The 20,321-nt window shown below is 43.8% G+C and overlaps 1 protein-coding gene across 2 annotated transcripts; it reads left to right on the forward strand.

Annotated features, from left to right (window-relative positions):
• Positions 1 to 9,910: 9,910 nt before the first annotated feature.
• LOC112901099 (pumilio homolog 1-like) lies at positions 9,911 to 20,004 on the forward strand. 2 transcript variants are annotated; one of them, XM_025969931.1, is made up of 9 exons: positions 9,912 to 10,404; positions 12,346 to 13,412; positions 13,491 to 13,632; positions 13,707 to 13,814; positions 17,447 to 17,659; positions 17,739 to 17,849; positions 18,820 to 19,005; positions 19,304 to 19,478; positions 19,582 to 20,004. In XM_025969931.1, the coding sequence occupies exons 1-9, from the start codon at positions 10,168 to 10,170 to the stop codon at positions 19,656 to 19,658; spliced, it is 2,316 nt and encodes a 771-aa protein (XP_025825716.1). In that variant the 5' UTR covers positions 9,912 to 10,167; the 3' UTR covers positions 19,659 to 20,004. The 2 variants fall into 2 exon arrangements, with proteins under 2 accessions (XP_025825717.1, XP_025825716.1); XM_025969932.1 differs by lacking the exon at positions 17,739 to 17,849 and having other exon boundaries at positions 9,911 to 10,404.
• The last annotated feature ends 317 nt before the right edge of the window (positions 20,005 to 20,321 follow it).

Raw genomic sequence — 20,321 nt, forward strand, 5'->3', positions numbered from 1 at the left:
GAGTTGAAAGTCTTTGATTTGTGGTCTAAGTTAAATATTAGGGAATGAGTGCTTAATTGTACCTTATGTTATATGCATGTGTTGTAGCTGAAAGGTAAATCATAGGATGTATGTCTCAAGTGGAGATGTGCGATATTTAGTTAATCCTTTCACACGAGTGCTCATATCCTTGCCATCAAGACGTTGTCCTTGTCTTGATTGCAGTCTCTTTAAGGTCCTCTTCATATAAGAATCCTTGTTAGTTCATGTGCATCTGCTGCTTAGCTAATACATCTTTGTAGCTATGCTTCAGCGTCAGCTATCAGCTCAGCCGCTAAGCATCCACTTCCTTTGAGTCTATGATACTTCTGTGTAACAGCTGTTAGCCGATGCATTTCTTTTGATATGCTTCTACTATCGGTTGGTTAGCTAATACGGTTGTTATCCTTCTAATATCGGCTACTGCCGATACAATTCTTTTGTTCTGTCCTACATCGGCTGCACATAGTCGATGTATCGGAAATGCACACACGATCTTAGGATTCTTGCTATCGACTGACCTAAGCCAATTCTAGTTGTTTTCCATATCGGTCAAATATGGCCGATCAATCCTTAGTTTTCCCATCCTTAACACTTCTATCAGCCGATTTATCAGCTAGGAAATCGGCTATATATCTATCGGTCACATACCCTAAACCACACTCTAGTCAGCTGCACATCTGTAGAACATGTCCCATCGGCACAAACCCATCAGCCACATCCTCTTTAGTCTAATTCCGCACTTGTGGTCTCATCAACCTAATCCGATATTAGTGTTCTGTTACACCTAGTTCTCGTAACAGGTCTAACTTAGATAACCCCATCGGCTGTACGTCACTCAATTGTTGTGCTGACGTAATCGAGCCGATACAACCACACCTAGTTACCTAGGATAACACTTAAGCACATCTCAGTTAAGACACAGCTGTTTTAGGAATCATGTAACGCCCTGAAAATCCACCAAATTAAAACACGCGCTAGGGTGCTTCGTTTAGAAATCACCCGACGTCAACACCCTAACCCTAACCAGGCCACTGTCCCGTCCTGCACCGCTCGGTAGCTTGTCGACGCGCGCGACCGCTTTCCTCGATTAGCGCCGGCGCGATTCAGCGCGCAAATGCCGCACACGCGTGGCCGACCAGCCGCGGCCGCCGCCGCGATTGGCGCCGACGCGTTTCCTTTTTTCCCCCTCGCCGATCTCCTCGCGCAGCGTGCGCGCGCCGCGAATCCCGCCACACGCGAACGACGCACGCGCGCGGCCGGCCGACCGCGGTCGCCTCCGCGATCGGCGCCGACGCGCCCCTCCCTTTCTCCCTCTCTCTCCTTTCTCTTTCTCCTTTTCTCTCCCTCTATTCCTTTTTCTTTTCTTTCCCTTTTCCCTCTCTTTCTTTTCCTTCTCCCTTTCTTCCTTTCCCTCCCTTCTTCTTCTCCTTCTCCTCTTCCCTGCTCCCGAGCGCCGCCCCTCCTGCTTGGCACTGAGCCTCGGCCCCTCCTCCCTCGCGCACGCACGCGCGCGTGCCCGTGCGCGCCGCGCACCCCTGCCGCACCACCGCGCCAGCGTCTGCCCGGCCGCGCCACGACGCACAGCCGCGCCGTGCCACGCCCCCTGGCCGTGCGCCGTGCCGTGCCGAGCCACGGCCCTGGCCTGCGCACGCCACCCGCGCCCGCGCGCGCGTGTGCCGCGTGCCGCGCCGCCCGCCGTGCGGCGCGTCGCCTGCGCGCGCCCTGTTTCCCCCGCGTGGCGCGCCGCCCGCCGTGCCGCACGCCGCCTGCACGCGCACGCCGAGCTGCGACGACGCGCCGCCCGCCGTGCCGTGTCCTGCCCCCCCCCTGCTGCGCCGCCCTGTGCCCACAGCGCCCGCCCACGTGCCCGAGCCGCCGCCGCCCGCACGCCGCTTCGCGACGGCCATAAGCGGCCGCCCGCCATTAAGGCGCCCGCACCGCCCGCCGGCCGCCGCTACCCCCTTCCCCTCCGCTCCACCGCCTTCTCCCGCTATAAATTGGCCCCCGCGCAACCCCCAGCACCTCACCACTGCCACCGCCCGCTCCTCTCCTGGCTCACAGTGCCGCCGCGCGAACGCCTCCGCCGCCACCCACGGCCCGCCGTCGCCCCGCCTCCACGCACCACCCCGGCCCGAGGTGAGGCCGGGAACGAGTTTCCCGTGGCCCCCTCTCTCTTTTCCCCCTCTCACCCGAGCCGCCCCGGGTCCTAGGTGGCCGGATTTGGCCGCCGGCGCCCCCCCCCCCCACTCCTCCTCTGTTCCTGTTAGCGAGGGGAGGAAGAAAGGGGGCCATTTTGCCCAAAGCCCCTACTGTTTTCCTGTTTTCCCAAGAAACCCCCCCTCTCTCTAGGAGCACCCCTATTCACTCCATTTTACAAAAGAAACCCCACTCTTTTTATTATCTCAACTCGAGCCCTTCGTCACGTAAACCTAGATACACCTGACACTCTTTAGCATATACTGAATATTTCTAGGATTCGCAAATAAGCCCTTACCCCCTTTAGATAATTACGAACAAGTCCCTGGACCCCCGTTTAAGCCCTGAAACCACCTTTAGCGCGTCATTTTATGTGCGAAACGACCTCCGATCGACCCGAAACTTTACCACGCCTTTTATAGTATAGTTTTAGCCATGCCATCAAGAAACCACCCAGAGATACCACCCCTAACTCCGTAACTAAATTATTTCCGATTCAAGCCCAACGATAAAAGCTTTTAGTTCTGTCGCTTGATTGTGTGTCTGTTTGTTTGCGTCGTAGGACACGGAGTAAACGACGAGGTTCCCGACCGCGACCAAGCAACTGAGGACCAGTTCTGCGACCCCGAACCCGAAGGACAGTGCTTCGATCAGGACTTCCCGCAAGGGTTTGACGATGGCAAGTTCAATTCCGCCCTTTGATGCATATTTTTGTCCTAGTTTTTATAAACACGACCCAGTGGCCTGTTTTAAAAGATTGCATGGTTTTGCGTGCCGTAAACATGGTAGGATAGCCACCCTTGTTGTGATAACCATACCTTGGACACCTGATTTTATAAAGAAAATGCGTGTGTGTGGGAAGGATAAAATGTGGTTTTGAAAGGTGTGTCCGACGGGATGGATGGCATCTCTGTGTGAATTGCCGATGGTGTGCTCGTACCTGGGTGGTTGAGCGTGGAAGGGAGATATCCATCTTGTCACCCCTAAGGACCGAGTTGATGTGTCGTCTCACCTAGCTTCCTGTCGTGCAAACCACTTGACCGTTGTATGGGCAACAGCTTGGCTTAACCCCACTAGTTAGTCTGATAGCCATCAGGAGGGCTGGGAGCAACGGGTGATCAAGGAGACGGGATAAGCTCTGTGTGACTTATGCCCCGGTTAAACCTCGGTGACAGGTCGAATGACCCCTTGATAGAACCCGTGGTGGCTAGTCAGGTCTAGCTAAGGTGGGTAAGGGCTTCGATGGGATCTGCACCGGCACTAAGGTGTTCGTGCTGTGGTACCCCACCTGTGGGTAAAGTTGCACACCTCTGCAGAGTTAAAAATCTATTCGAATAGCCGTGCCCACGGTACTGGGCAAGTTACGGTGTGGTCACATAACTAGTGTTTCTCCCTGGGAATGGTCGAGCTGGTGTGAGTTGTTTGGAAAGTATCCGGCAGTTGTGCCGTGTGCTACGGCGGACGGGGAGTCCGGTGGCGGTTTGAAACTTGGATCCGGAAGGATCAACATCGTGTGCCCCCTTTTGTACTGGAAAACTCGTTTTGAAAAGTGCTTTTAAAACGAACCCCTGCATATAAGTGTGTTTTCGCAAATGAACTGCAACTCTATCCTTGGAATATCCTATGCATTTAATTCTGTTATAACCCCCCTCCGCGGTGTGATTGGACTTGCTGAGTACGTTTGTACTCATCCCACTCTCACTTTTACAGTGGAAGATCCCGACTACATCCCCGAAGACAACGAGTAGGGTTCCGTCCTGCACCCAGTCTTGCCTGTGGGTGAGGTCACCGTTGGAGCTCCGCATGGCGCAAGACTCTGATGATCCCCTCTTCGTAGTCAGTGTAGTAGTATGGGTTTTTGTTGTAATCCTCGCGATAGTGGTGCTTCACTGCCCATTACCGCGAAGAGTTGTACGGTGATGTACCATCTGATGTAATAAAAGTGTTGTCAGCCTCCTGGGACTGATAAAGTAACACTTTTAAGTCTTTCCTGATGGGGGGACGCTTCAAATCACCCCTCTACTAAAGTAATCGATGCTTTCATCGATCAATTAGGAACCCAATGCACCTATCCATCGGCTACACAGGCCAAAGTACACAACCCTAGATCAGTAAGATAACATAGCAGACACGCCTCTGTTAGGCACGACCTAAGCACATCAATCGGCTAAACCTGATGCATCCTTATCGGTTAAGACCAAGACCAATGCACCAACCAATTAGATAGACCAAAGACATGCTGATAATCCAATCGGCAAGATCCTCCCTTGATCTATCCTTGAAACACTGTACCTTTAATATTCCTATCTCTATCAGCCGTTTTAACCTTTGGTGAAACCAAACCGGTTAATCTCTTCTGCTCATATACAAAAACTACTCATGCTGATTTCTCTTCTAAACAGAAATCAGCAGATTTCCTAAAACTGTATAGAGAGCTCCCTTCTTTACCAAATCTATCGACTGAACCCCTATTGTTTCCAATCGGCTATGTTGTAATCTTCAACAAATAGTCCATCTTAATTAGTTGTCCCTCTAAAGCTCTGTCTAAGTTTAGTTTCAGATCTTTTTAGGTTGTTATATGAGTAATATATTAAATGAGTGTTGGATTGCAACTTTATTGTGAAGTAAGATAATTTTATGTGCACACTTTGAATGTAATGTTGCATTGCATGTAGATACGACTACTTCCGTAGACGGTACCTACAAGATCTTCCAGAAGTCTACGGAGGATATTCCTGAAGACCAAGTGAATGTCACCAAGGGATTATCTGAAGCTCCGAACCAAAGTTCGGAATATAACAATACTAACATCCCTGACTCCAGTCCCACCAGTAAAGGGAAGCCCCGATGCATACCCCAGTAATTCAATTTATTACAATTCCATTATTATGTTATATATCTTGCATTACGTCTAGGAGTTGAAATGAAACCCTAGTTGCATAAGATCTTAGGGATCCAATGTATTGTACCTGAGTCCTCATCGTTTAGATGCTCTGCTAAATAGGACTGGTAAAAGTCGGGTGATTTCCTGTCACTCACGCGATATAGGAGTTGCTTGTTTACAATTCTACAACCACTATAAGGATAATGGATAGGGTCATGTGCTGTATCATGACCTGGAGGTAAACCCTATCTATTTTGTTAAAAGTGGTTAAGGTCGAAATGTGTGGTAGTGGTGGCTAAACGTTTCAAAGTACTAGCCACATGCCACGAAATATGGTAAGCGGTAAGCTTAGTACCCGAATGGCCCAGCAAATGGACACGTCTCCACCACTCGACTTTTATTTTATGTTTACACACACCAACGTGTGGGAGTATGTTCTGCATGGCAGACAGGAATACGGGTTTTGTAGTCGCGCTACAGACGTATGTCCTGCACAATTGGTGTGCGTACAGTCCTGCAGTCGCTTGTGGTGGCCCTGATCCATAACCCGGAATATAAGGGAAACAGTTGCTTTGGAACGATCTTTGGATGTTCCAAGCGTGTGAGTTAGGTTTACCTTGCAAGGTTGAAATTTGATTCAGGAATTGTCCGTTTCTCGTGGAGATTGAGACTGCTTATCCCTTTTGCCACATAGAGTAAGAAGTGTAATTATTGATGGAATAATCTTGATGGATGATAATCTCTATCTTGCTTGTTTAGTATAGGTGCTTACCTAGAATGGCTAATCAAGCTAGAATCTAAAAGCTAAAACTTAAAAGTAGATTATACTCTTTGTTGCTTTTCAGCTGAAAATAAACCCAGAACCTTTGCAATGCCTTCATGAGTCTAGTTACGGGCTACAGTATACCCAAATCCGGGTAAGCCTTGCTGAGTATTAGTATACTCAGCCTTGCTAGTTTTATGTTTTTCAGGTAAAGTCTTTGAAGACCCTACTCTTCCCCTGTCTTGGCCCTGTGCTCTTCCAGATGGTTGATCCTTGGAATGGGATCCGTCCCCGGCCAACATTGGTGATATCAAGTGATGTCGTACCCGGGCTTAGCATGATATCCGTCTTGACGACGTGTTGTAAATCATCGCGTATGTTTTCCGCTGCCAAAAACCATAACTTTAACAGTTGGTAATAATTTCTCTAGATTTGAAACTTCGTACTACTTTAGAAACTCTTGTAATGTAATTCCCTGTGATGTAGAATATGATGGTGACTGTATCTCTGGACTCACCTTCGTGTGAGATAACCTTATTGATCCTGTATCGGTGGTTTATCGGGACGCTACCCGACAGACCAAGGGATTATACCGTTTGAAGCACGTTGGAGCCCTCTGGAGTGGACTCGCGTACTTGAGCCGGTATAATTCAGGTTGGTTCTGCCACACGTGTCATGTGGTTAGATTTTCCTTATAAGGATGTAAATCGAGTCGATTCGCAATACCTCTTATCTAACCTTGAACATTGAGCCGTGTCGTAGAGTAATGATATGAAATGGTGACAAATTTATTACTTTCAAGTTGATTATTTAAGTTGCTATCTTGAAAATGACACAAACGACCTTTTTGATTTTCATGCCGAGTAACTCCTCTAAAAATAAATTAAATAAATTGGTGCATGCATACAATGACCTGATACCAAGGAGTCATAGCGAAAAATCTTCCCACTACATAATGATTTAATTAATTGAATGATAGGTAAAGTCCTTCTCCTTGGTCATTCTGCAAGGTGAAATAAGTCTACTAAAAGAGAATGAATGAAGTATTTATCATGCTTGCTCTAGTTTACTTTTGCAAATGACAATTGCTGAAATTCGACTTGTAAATCTGAGATAAAATTTTGAAAGTAAGGATAAACTTGTATTATGCTTTTTTTGCATAATGAAAATAGCAAACGACAATTGCCTTGCATATTGAGAGTCAGCTAAGTATATACCATAGTTGAGTAAACCCTGTTGAGTAGTAGTATACTCTGGGTTGTTTTATTGACCTTACTCTAGGTCGTGTGTCTGTTACATAGTCGAGTAAGCCCTATCGAGTATTTATATTCATGGTTATTTTATTGACCCTTACTCTAGGTTGTGTCTCTGGTGACTTTGAGGAGCAGATTGCTTCTCAAATTTGGGATGGATGTCACTTTCATGAGGGTTGGGTTGTTGGTTCATGAGAAACTTGGTACCTATCAGGTCTGACGTTACTGGGATACATATGAAGTCGACTATGTTAGTTTGATCTCCTGTTGATATTTATGGGCTAAAGCAAGCTTCAAGACAGTGGTACTTGAAGTTCGATAAAACAATAAAAGAATTCGGGTTCAAAGAAAATGTTGAGGACAATTGCGTTTACGCAAAGTTCAAGAATGGGAAGTATATCTTCCTAATCCTATATGTGGACGACATTCTACTGGCAAGCAGTGACGTCAGTCTGCTACTAGAAACGAAAAAATTTTTATCCTCGCATTTCGAGATGAAAGATTTTGGTGAAGCAAAATTCGTTCTAGGAATCGAGATTCATTGAGACAGATTAAAAGGGGTATTAGGACTATCTCAAAAGACATATATAGAAAATGTCCTAAAGAAATTTAACATGCATAAATGCAGTGCCTCACCTGCACCTATAGTTAAGGGCGACAGATATGGGAAATTTCAATGCCCCAAGACTCAATATGAAATTGATCAAATGAAAATGGTACCATATGCTTCAGCTGTGGGAAGCTTACAATATGCACAAGTGTGCACACGCCCTGATATAGCTTACGTTACCAGGTTGCTTGGCAGATTCTAGAGTAATCCAAGATCAGAACACTGGAAGTTAGTAAAGAAAGTTCTGCGCTATTTGCAAGGAACCAAAGGCCTTATGTTAACATACAGAAAAACAGAATCTCTGCGTATCGTAGGATACTTAGACTCCGATTATGCAGGAGATGATAGAAAATTCACGTCAAGATACGTGTTCACCCTTGCCGGGGGAGCAATATCGTGGAAAAGTTGTAAACAAACCGTCACTACATCATCCACAATGTATGCCGAGTTTGTTGCATGTTATGAGGCTACGGGGCAGGTGAACTGGCTAAAGAAGTTTATACCCGGTCTGAAAATGGTTGATGACATATCTAGACCATTACAGTTGTACTACGATAATAAGCCCGTAGTAATGTATGCACATAACAACAAGACAAGTGGTGCTGCCAAACACATAGATATAAAATATTATGTTGTGAAAGATAAAGTCCGAGATCAGATTATAAATCTCGAGTATATAAGCACAGTAAAAATGCTTGCAGATCCACTAACGAAAGGCTTACCACCCAGCGTGTTCAAGGAACACGTAGCCGGCATGGGGCTAAGGGATAGCCTGTGATCTTCGGACTACAAGGGCCCAAAAGGTTAAAGAATCCGTCTCTGAATGGAAGCGTGTATTGTAGCTGCTAAATCTATCGACCGATGATCGTGACGATAAGGCAAGCTCTATGCACAAATCTATGACGAAACGTGAAAAAGTAAAAGTAAAAGAAAAGTATAGGGTGAGATCAAGGGGGAGACTGTTAGTTTGATCTCCTGTTGACCATCGGACCCTAACGGGCCCGATGGGCCTCCTCACCCCGCGCCCTGATCGGGGGCGCCCCAGCTCGTCCCTAGCTGGTGGGCCCCCATCGCGCTGTGCTATATAGACAGGTGGGGGCCAGCGGCACGAGTCACGAGAATCGCCGGCCGCCGCCACCCCACCGACACTGCAACCCTAGCCGATCTAGATTGAGCGCAGTAGCGGCGGGAAGCACCATCACCGGACCCTGTTCGCCTCGACCCCGAGCCCGTGGACGCGACCCGGACTTCGACCACTACTAGCACCCACGCCTTCGCCTCGGCCACCGTGAGCACCTGCACTGCACGACCATGGCGGGCACGACGACATCGGCTGCGATGCAAGGGCACGAAGGTATATCCCGTGCCTCTTCTCCTTCTCTCTCTCTATCACTCTGCTTGTGTTAGTTGTACACGGTTTCTTCCGATCTAATCGCGCGATAGCCGATCCAATGCTAACAGACTATCCTTCATTGTTGTCTATCCCTTCGTTTAGTTGACTTTATGTGTTTCAAACTCTTTGATTCCGCTTTATGTATGTGTTGAATTTTATTATTTATATAATTACTCTCGGCTTGTAAAACACTCCGTGTTGTACCTTAATTTATGTAAAATTCTATCGTGCTTCTATTATCTATGCTTATTTTTATGTGACTATTAGTCTTTGTTTTGATAGGTTATTTTGCTTAAAACCGAACTACCGAGATAAACCGTTACGTGTCATGTGAGTTATGTGTTCAAAATGATGGCTGTCACACTTAATTTAAGTTTAATTTGATGGTTCTGCCGCATCGTGAATTGAAGGTTATGGGCTGGCAGGCACACTCAGAACACGACCATCTCATTAGTGGTCCAACGTAATCGATGTTATGCGCAAACTTTAAACCGTTAGCGTTGACATACTGCAAAGGTGGCGGTGGTAGATACCTAAAGGTTAGACGGAGGGCCCTCCGTCTCCTTGATAAGTAGGTTTATCACAATGAATCTAATATTTAAATAAGTATAAGTAATATTCAGTTTGGGCGTGTGCTCCTAAATTTAACAAATATAAGTGTAAAAACGGTACACTATCAACATATGGAAATCCAAGTTTTTCCTTCTCTCGTCCTCGACGTTGTCTCTATCTATGCACGCTCGATGTTCAAACTATGGAAACCAACCAGCACAGCCTTGCTCCCAAACGGAATCGCATTCCTATCTCCCGCTTTCGCAGCTCCGAATCCTAGTCCCGCCGTCGAGATTTCCATTCCCTACCGGCCCCTGCAAAACCCGCGAGCCCAAAACCCCGGAAACCCTAACCCTAAGAAAAGGCGCCGCCACCCACCCAACCCACCCGCGCACCCATTTGTTCCGCGCGGCGCGGCCCCTGCGGGTGGTTTCGTTCAAACCCAACCCAATTTTTCGCTAGCGCGCGCGCCAGGGGCTTCGAGAGGAGGAGGAGATGGCTCCCTTCGGCGACGGCGGTGGGGATGGCGAGGCGGGGCGGGCTTGGGACCCGCTGCGCAGCGGCAGCGCGCCTCCGACGATGGAGGGCGCGGCGGCGGCGGTGGCGGTGGCGGCGGAGGGTATGTTTGGCGGCGGCGGCAGCGGGGCGTCGTTCTTCTCCGGGATGGACGGGCTCGGGTTCGGCGCGAGGCTCGACGAGGTCAGCAGGCGCCGCGGGGCCGCCGGAGCGCAGGTGAGGATGTGTTGCTGGTCTTGTGCTCATCGACGTTTTTGGTTTGTTCGGGGGGTGTAGATTAGATTGGTAAGGTTGGGGTTGCGTTCGATTCCTCCTTGGATAAGTTTTCTATAGCTTCGCAGATTCTCCAATACTGTAAATAGTAGAGATGCATCTCCCGGTTGCTGCTCGGATTATTTCGTTTTTCTTGTGTTTTTTGATGGTTTGGTTCGGATTCCTATTTTTTGCCTGTTGGATCGATATGTTACGGTTTTTCTGGGCATTGAAGTTGGCAGGAACATGAAAGTTTTGATCTTTAGCGTTTGTTGGTTTTCATTCGATCCAGAAAAAAAGATGTTTTTGACCAGCATTCCGTGAGTTCCTGCATGTGGTTATTTTTGTCTTTTAGATTAGAATGCTTGGATGTCTTTTTATTAGGCGGATATGGATATGAATTTCGAGGTGCTTCTGTACATGATGTTTGCCATAGTATTATTTAGATTACTGGCACTTAGGAATTGTGTTTTCTATGCCCACTTTCCATGTTCAGGACTTCAAATTGAATGGTTTGCTCGGATTATAACTCACCAAGATTGTCGTTGTAATTAATTCGAGGGGAAATCTTCAACGTTGCAAGAGACACATTTTTTCATCCAGTTCGACAATTGTTATGGTTCTTTATAATCTGGCTGTATTTTAGTCCATATCTATTTCTGTCTTCATTTTTAGAGACTGACTGTATTTTTTAAACTAAAAGCCAGTACGGAAGCATATACAACAGTCAAGGTGTTTTTTTGGGTATAGTCCTCAGTTCAAAAGTTTGTAACGGCTTCCGCGTATTTCAGGACTATTTTTTTTTGTAAAATCATAAAACCTTTTGGACAATAAAATTGGTGTAATTCTGCTGCTAACCTTTTCTTGTCAAATTACATTATGTTTTAAACGCCAGAGGACAGATGCCAAGTTGTAAACTCCTCTAGTAATTGGTGTTCCTTGGTCGCTAACGCCTAACTTCTTGGGTAGCTACTAGCTAGGCCTCTATATGCACGCGCATGTACGTGTGGAAGGGTTGGGGTTCTGGATTGGTTTGCAAATGGGGAAACGTGTGGAAGGCTGTGTGGAAGGGGGAGACAGGGGGACTCCTTTCCTTTTTTTGGTGTTGATGAAGGGTTGGGGTTCTGGATTGGTTTGTGAATGGAGAAACTAGTTTTAAGCTGTTCCTATCGCTGCTTACGCTAGTCCAGCTTGCCCTAGCTGCTGTTGTCCACTGATCACCGCCTGTGCTCTGGTGGTTGCTACATTATTGTGCTTGGAGGAGAGCCATTTTTTCAGGCTGCGGGTTAGATTTCACGCGAAGATTGTGGGAGATGTAACGGGGTTAGTGGAGTGGAGCTGTGGAGGCTGTTTTGTTGGTGTACGAAATAAGGGTTTGCTAAATGTCCTTTTCCTAATTGTTGTATTTCTACATGGTGCTCATGTGAAGTGAGTCACCTTACCACCTTGGCAAGGGCACAGTCGTTTCTTGCTCATACTCTTTAAGGCTCGACTATTAGTTCTACCCCATGCATGCAGGGTTTTTGTTACCTTACTCAGGAAGGAAATCAGTTGCAAGTTCTTCTATATTGCTTAGAACTTAAAAGTTTCCGCTATAAACTCAAGTTTTCTTATTTGTTCTGGTACAGGTGTGCTGCGGCTGACTCTCAATGTTACGTTTGCATGCTTTAATGATTTAATGTGCACCAACAAATTCTTCATAAGGCCGCGTATCTCTCAGATTGTCTAGTCATTCTTTATTGTGTAACTGTGTTATTTTTATTTTCTTTTGTTGGAAGAACCTGCGTTATTTCTTGTTTGCCAACACCCCCCCTCCCCAAGAAGAGGCAACAATTTACTTTTTTTCTAGCTTTTTTCATTATGTATGTATTCAAAATAACTTTGGGTTTTATCTTTTGGCTTCAGGAACATTTTGGTAATTCTGCATCTTTATCTGTGGGACCACCAGGCCTCCTGCTTAATGGTCCAGGAGACTTGGATGAGCAGCAGTTTCGAAAGGGCATAGTTCATAACGGTGGTGCTATGGCGAACTACTCTACATTTGATATGCGTTCCCTTTGGACAGACATGGATCCAGACAATGCTGAATATCGCAGAAATGTCCAGAATCGCTTCATGTCGAACATACAGAAAATGAATGTCAATAGGGATCTTAATGCTTCCTACATGTCTGATTCTGACCTTTCAGATGCTTTATCTGGGTTGAAGCTGTCTAATAATAGAGTAATGGATGAATGGAATCATGGCGATGAGCTTCTAGATGAACTACTCAAGCGTCAAAGAGATTTCTGTACTAAAATTGGTGATGATAACCAAAGACCTTTGGTTGGTAATGTTTTTGGCTCACCTAGGTCGGATTTGCGTCTGCCACCAATATATGGAGATGGTATTTTACGCAGGCAGACCAGTGCATTAGATGGTTCCAATGTTTCAAGGATGAGTCGCCATCACTTGAAGGATGTTGATCACTTATCTTTGGCTGAACAGCTAGCTATGATGCGATCTGGCAACTTGCCTAGAGGAGTTAATCTTTCTCGCAACACAGCTATGTCTAATATGATCAACCCCATGAACAATAGATACAATAACATTAGCACTAGAGACTTGGATTATGTTAGGAATCGAAGGGCGTTCCTTGAGGATCTACTTGCGCAAGAATATCTGCAGGATGATAATCTATTGTATAATGATAGCGGGATCTATCATGATGAGCCTCGTTTTCCCCGTGCAAGAATGCAAAGATCTGGATCCCATTTTCATCCCAACCCGGGGAACATCCAATCTCATGGTGATAGGCAATCAAGGCTATTTTCCTTTAACAGAAAGGCAACTTTTAGAAATATTGGATCACAGTTCTATCACGATAATACATTAGCAAACTACCTGGATGTGCCTTCTTTGGATAATGCAGATAGAAATGGTGCTGATTCAGTGGATCTGGTTGATGTACTGGGCCATGTCAAGGAAGTTAGGCAAGTCTTTCTTTCATCTGCAGTTTCTGTTTTCCCATTCAAATTTTCTTCATCTCATTGGTTTCTCATCTAATGCAGTATGGATCAATATGGGAGCCGGTTTATTCAGCAAAAACTTGAAAATGCATCACCTGATGAAAGGGAGAAAATATTCCCAGAGATATTATCCAATGCAATTGCTCTAACAACTGATGTTTTTGGCAATTATGTTATCCAGAAGGTATATATGTCTATCCTGTTTTGATTATTTGTATTTCTTGGGTAAACCTGACATTTGGATTGTGATGTTCACAGTTTTTCGAGTTCGCTACAGAAAGTCAATTAATCCAATTGGCAGATCAGCTCGAAGGTCACATTTTGCAACTCAGCCTCCAGATGTATGGTTGCAGAGTAGTTCAGAAGGTCAGTGGTGCTTACAGCTATGCCAACAAACCTGTGAACTTAATTAACACATGAGCCTTTTATACTCTGCACCTTTTGTGTGTCCTGATTGTTGTGAACGCGCAGGCAACATCTGCAAGGGCTCTTTTCCAATAGTAGTCCTGAATTTGAAAATTATAATTATATTTTTTTTTAAAACCTGCAATTATATGATATTTCTCCAAATCTTAGTATATATAAATTACACAATACATTTGCATGTACCTGTACTGAGGTCAAACATATGAAGCACACATCAATCTGGCTAATACCATTTTTCATATAAATGGATTGAATCTGCAGCCTTCCACATGAATGTTTTTAGAAGCTCATATGAAAAGGCATTAGCTTATCCCATGCATATAAAGTGATCGGTTGGCTGGCATGGGTGCTTGATGACATTGCTATTTGATCCCGAAACTTTTACCAAATTTCCTTGTCCTTTCGCCTAACTTTCAATTTCAAGGTTATTTCAAGCTTATTCTCTCCTAGGTTGAGGTGACATAAGATTTATTTGTGTATTGATAAGACCATTCACAATTTCTTGAAGCTCGATCTCCCCCCCAGATGAACCATATAGCCGCATGAGAAGAAAGCTTCCGGTTAGCTTCAGTTAGTGTTAGTTAAATAGAACGGGAACCTCGTAACTATGCCAAGCCCGATCTTGGTTCCCTGCTTGAACAAAATGAAAGATATTATCGATGAATAAAAGCACGTACTGTGGGAACATCTTACTTTTTCTTTCCAAGGAGTATTGTGAGGCAGCCCTCTTGAGGGGACTGCAATTAGTATTTGTGTAGAATATAAATAATATTACATTTATTCTAATGTATAAAGGCTGCCAGTTATGTTAGTGATTTACTCCTTCCATTCAAGAATAAAATGCGTATTTGATTATGTCCCAGTCTTTTAATTTAATTTTCACCACTGTTTAGTGTTTAATAAAATAAATATGGGAAATAGTAATCGGCTTGGCTGCTAGCTTATGTGTCATGACTTTAAACAACCTAACTTTTCCCTTGTCCTACAATGTTACTTTGTTCATAGGGGTGTTAACGTTATTTCAAATTAATCAACTCTAGTTTCATGTCTTGTGGTGGTTCCGTGCCTCTTAAGTTAGTCTAGGACATTCTCTTCATTTCAATGTCATTGCATTGTTATGGAAGTTTTGTCACAACTTTGGTTGTTTCTTGAAGCTCGATCTGATTTATGTCCTTAGTTACTGATTCATCATTGGAAAAATCAAGGGTATAACAGATCATTAGATGGTTTTTGGTTTGAGGATTGGCCTCATCTAGGATGGTTCAATTCATCATAGGGCAATCCAATTTTGGTCGTTGTTGCTTCACTCATCTTCTATTGACATTGTTTTTTTAGAAAAACAGACAACATTTGCCCCGCTCCATTCCAAACGAAACAAAGCAGCATGTTTGTAGCATGTTCAGCGCTTACAGAAACTGATAACCAGCCACATAGCAGGAGACAGCCTAACCCACGGACAGACTGACGGCTGCTATGCTGAAGTACAGAGGAGTTCAGAACAAAAGAAACAGAACAAAGACTGCAGGAGGAGAAAAACAGAGACAACGGCTCTTTTCTTCCTTGTTCTTCAGTACGCCTTCCAGTCGTTGTTCAGCCTCCTCATGAGCACCTTCCTTGCAGTCAGGCAATTGCCAAGGGGGTCCTTATGAACCTCCAAGCAGGTGCATCATTGTCTGATTCTCCGGAGCACCATCTTGGTATCCATGCCATCATGCAGATCCAGATTCTCCGGAGCACCATCTTGATGTCCTGCCTCTGTAATTTCCGAAAGATAAAATCATTTCTTATTAGCCAGATTCCCCACAGGATCCCAGCAGCAATACTATTGACAGCACCAAACTTCTTTTCATCCAGCCACTTACTAGCTAAAGATAAGTAGTCATCAATTTTCACTCCAGTGAACATAAAAGCTAAATTCCACACATACTTTGCAACCACACAGTTAAAAAAGAGGTGCTGTACAGATTCGTTTTCTTTGCAAAATTGACATTCTAAAGGCTTGGCTGTCCCTCTCCTCAAGAGGTTATCCACTGTCATCACCTTATTGTTGGCCAACAGCCAAAGAAAGACCTGTATTCGAGGGGGGACAACTATTTCCCACACAGCTGGCACAAAAACCGGCTGAACCCCTCTAAAGTTTATAACAGCATAAAGAGATTTTATAGTGTATTCTCCTCTACTCTCATATGCCCAGATCAAAGCATCCCCATCAGAGGTATACCTCATACTGGACACTACCTCAACTAGCTCCAGCCATCTTTCCCACATAGTTTGACTGAAAGTCCTAAAAGTTAGCTTGACCTCCTGCTCATTCCACACCTCAGCTATTGATTTGCCTATCTGATCACAAATGCAGTACAGATCCCAGAACTGCACAGCTAGGGGTGAGTTTCTAAACCAAATATCCTCCCAAAATCTAATCTTCACCCCATCTCCAATTTGCCACCTATACCCAAATTTCAGGGCCTTTACTGCCCAAATTATACCTTTCCAGAACTGAGAGGAAGGAGCATGTGGTAAACAAAATATATTGACAGCATTTCTAGTGTATTTTTCTTTCACAATTTCATACCACAGCTTATTCTCCCCCTTTAAATACCTTTTTATCCATGATCCCAGCAGGACCATATTGAGGTCCCTAAGATTAGGAACCCTCAACCCTCCATGTTCTTTTTGCATGCACACCATATCCCAATTAGCCAAATGAATCTTACCATGCCCATCAAAAGTCATTCCACAGGCAGTTAGCTAAGTGAGAGTTGATTAATTCTAAAGCCCACTTTGGAAACTTGAAAAAGGACATCAAGTATACAGGAATGCTAGATAAGCAAGTTTTGATCAGAACTAGTCTCCCAGCATAAGATAAGAGTTTCCCTCTCCATCCAGCAATTCTTTTAATTATTTTGTCAACCAAAGGTTGTAGGTCTTCCCTCTTAAGCTTTTGGTGATGGAGTGGGATACCTAGGTATTTTATTGGAAAATCCCCTACAGGGCACCCAAAGTTCTATTGACATTGTGGCCAAGTGGAATGGCACGGTGATGGCTAACCTGTACATTTCTCAACTTAAGTCTGGCCTAGATCTTCCAGTTGTGTTCTCATGTCATTTATTACTCTTTCCAGTCACTTTGGTGACTAGTGCCTGTTTAACTATGAATGTATGAACTTCTGTTGCAGGTCAATACACTTATTTTGTGTTTATGTTGATTTATTAATGAACTTGCAATACACACAATCATGGAATAAAAAATTTTAATCACTTTTGGAAATCTCTGCTTCCAGCTGCACTGCCTACATGGTTTTCATTGGCAACTTAATTTATATTAATTCTGATCTTAAGGAAGTTATCTTATGAGTTACTGCATGTGATTAAATCTCCTTAGCCTTGTTCTTCCTATCTATTGGTTATTATCATCACAAAAAATTGTTGCCCTACTTTTGAAATATTATGACCTGATGGGTTTTGATTTTTTTTTTAAATTTTCTTTTGATGATCTTCTGCGCCACTTCCGGTGAAATTTGATCTATCCCCTTGGCGCTTTATGAGATCATTTGTGATGTTCAATATTAACAGGTTTTGGAAGTAGTTGACATGGATCGGAAGATCAATATTGTTCATGAGCTCAAGAATTCTGTTCTGAAATGTATTGGTGATCAGAATGGTAACCATGTCATCCAGAAATGCATTGAGTGTGTTCCTGAAGACCGTATTCCATTTGTTATTGAGCCTATTCTTTCACAAATTCTTGTTCTTTGTACCCATCAATATGGCTGCAGAGTTATTCAGGTACAGAATGCATAATTATGTTTCTTAAAAGAAGTGTTAGATTGCTTGCATGTAGTAACTACTAATTTGATTGTTGCAGAGAGTTCTGGAGCATTGCCATGATCCAGCGACTCAAAGTGCTATCATGAATGAAATTGTGCAGCAAACCTTCCATTTGACAGATGATAAATTTGGGAACTATGTTGTTCAAGTATGTTATTTCTTTCTATTTGTGTATGTGTTTATTTGAATGTCTGGTCTGTCGTTTTCCATGGTACATTGGTACAGTCACTTTTGCAACCCACTATGGCTAGTATTGGAATATTCACTTTGAAATTAGATTTTGAATGATGGTTTAAGCCAATGTGAATTTTCTCGACCTTGATTCGCTTGCACTGAGGTTGATTGTCTAAGTTTGTAAAAGAAATTGTATGTGCGTGTGCAACTTGAATTTAACTTGCTATTGATTATGTTTGGTTGCTCACCATAGTAGTAGTATCAAGGAGTTAGCTGGTGTTAGTGGTATTTATATCTATGCTTTATAAGGTTGTAAATACTAGTTGACCCTGAAGAAATACAAGCATAATTAGGGAACACTTAACGTAAGATTAAATAATGTCACTTGAGAAAGACTAGAAGACTGTCTGAGCAACCTGGTCTGGTATTTCAATGACACTAGAATGTAACCAGGTGTATTGGTAGTTTTGTCCCATCTCTTGGAAATATTTGTTCTTTTCACTTCACAGGTCTGTATTATGTGACATCCTATTTCTGAATCAATGTTGTGTTGCATGGATCTTAAAAGATATGTTCATGTAAGACTTAAGGATGACATCACAATTAAAACAATTTTGCCAATGATATTTTGTAGTTTTCACCGTATTGGACATATAACTTTGATCATTGGTTTGAATTAGAAAACTGCAACGCAAATGTGGTACGTTTTGTCGATGGAGTTGTTGTGAATTCTTGAAAATGGATTGTGAACTGTTACCACATAAAGAACAGAGTAGCTGCTTCCAGTTGTAGCCTTCATTTCGGTTGGAACAATGGAACTTTATATTGTAAGCATTTAGGTTCTTAAACATTGGAACTTTATGTTGTTCTCATATGATTCTGATAACTTCGCCTATTTTGTACTCGTTTGGTTTTTTGATGAATTTCATTTCAAAATTCTTTAGCATGTTTTGGACCACGGGAAGCCAGAAGAGCGTTCATCCATTATTCAAAAGCTCTCTGGACAAGTGGTGATCTTGAGCAAGCAAAAGTTTGCTTCCAATGTCATTGAGAAATGTTTGGCTAATGGAACTCCTGAAGAACGTGATAGCTTTATTGGAGAAATCATTTCTTCTGGTCAAACATTTCAGGTTCGTTCTAGTTGCTAAGCTGGTACATCACAGTATTACATAGACAAACCATTCAACCTTTTAAGCCTACTTTATTTTATTCACAGTGGCTCTGAGACAGTAAGATTACATTTGCATATTTTTAGATAGCCCCTATATCTTTTCTGTACCACACTAAAAGATGGTTAATTAACTTCATTTCACACCTGTTGCTGATTTCATAAGAGCCTTGTTGGATATTATGTGTTCTAGGCTTCTGTGTGGTCTGCTAGCTGCTAGGTTTTCAACTGACACTGCTAGACTTCCATCTGTTTTGCAGGAATTGATGAAAGATCAGTTTGGTAACTATGTTGTACAGAGAGTCCTTCAGACTTGTGATGACAAGTACCTAGAGATGATCCTTTCAAGCATCAAGTTACACTTGAGTGAGCTGAAGAATTACACATACGGGAAGCATATTGTTGCACGTGTTGAGAAGCTAATTGTTACAGGAGGTATTCAGATATCAAATTTGCTGTATCACAATATGAAAAAAATTCGATGAACTTTTCCTGGAACAAATGCTTTCCAGTTTCTAATATTTGTACTTGATTTCAGAGAAACGTGCAAGGATGGTGTCCCAGAGTTCCCAACAACAGCAGTCTCCGATCTGTACAGCTGTAGATGCGCTGTAGATGCGTGCTAATCCCTTTTTAAGCATCGACGTCGATATAACCAGCAGGTGGTACGGGTAATGTGGAGATTATGTTTTGATACATGGATTCATAGGGGGTACTTAGGTGATACTCTAGGAGTTATGTTTCCTGTATATAATCAAATGTTTTCGGGAGCTTGAGTAGCTAGATGAGGATTAGGTTTTCGGCACTGTAAATCCTTTTGGCCATGTACAAGTTTACAGTGGATAATAGATGTACATTGTGCTGGAGCTTTAGTTTTTGGTAGATAAGCGTTGGTATGTGGAGGATGCTATGTAATATACTTGGCTTTCTTCTGAATGGGGGCAGGGTTTTCGTTGCAGAACTCTTTTGGCACCTGTCCTTTTGGTCCACGGTGTATGTATGGTTTGCTCACTTGGACCAAAGAACTTTGGTGCTGTTTGGTTTAGAAACTGTAATGCAAGCGTAAATGGGATGTGATTGCACCGGGACTGGTTTCAGATTAAGCGATCCCCCGCTTTGTTTGGTTCGAGTATATAAAAGCTCTGTAAACAAATCTGGCCGCAACCTCCGCATCGCCGGCGATCAACAGCCGGGCCAATTCACCCTTGCAGCGTGGACTTGCCTCCTACCCTTTCCAGACATGACTTTCTTCTTGCTCAACGCTCCTCGATTCAACTG

Source organism: Panicum hallii, chromosome 7, assembly GCF_002211085.1.
Source record: "Panicum hallii strain FIL2 chromosome 7, PHallii_v3.1, whole genome shotgun sequence".
NCBI classification, from domain to species: Eukaryota; Viridiplantae; Streptophyta; class Magnoliopsida; order Poales; family Poaceae; genus Panicum; species Panicum hallii.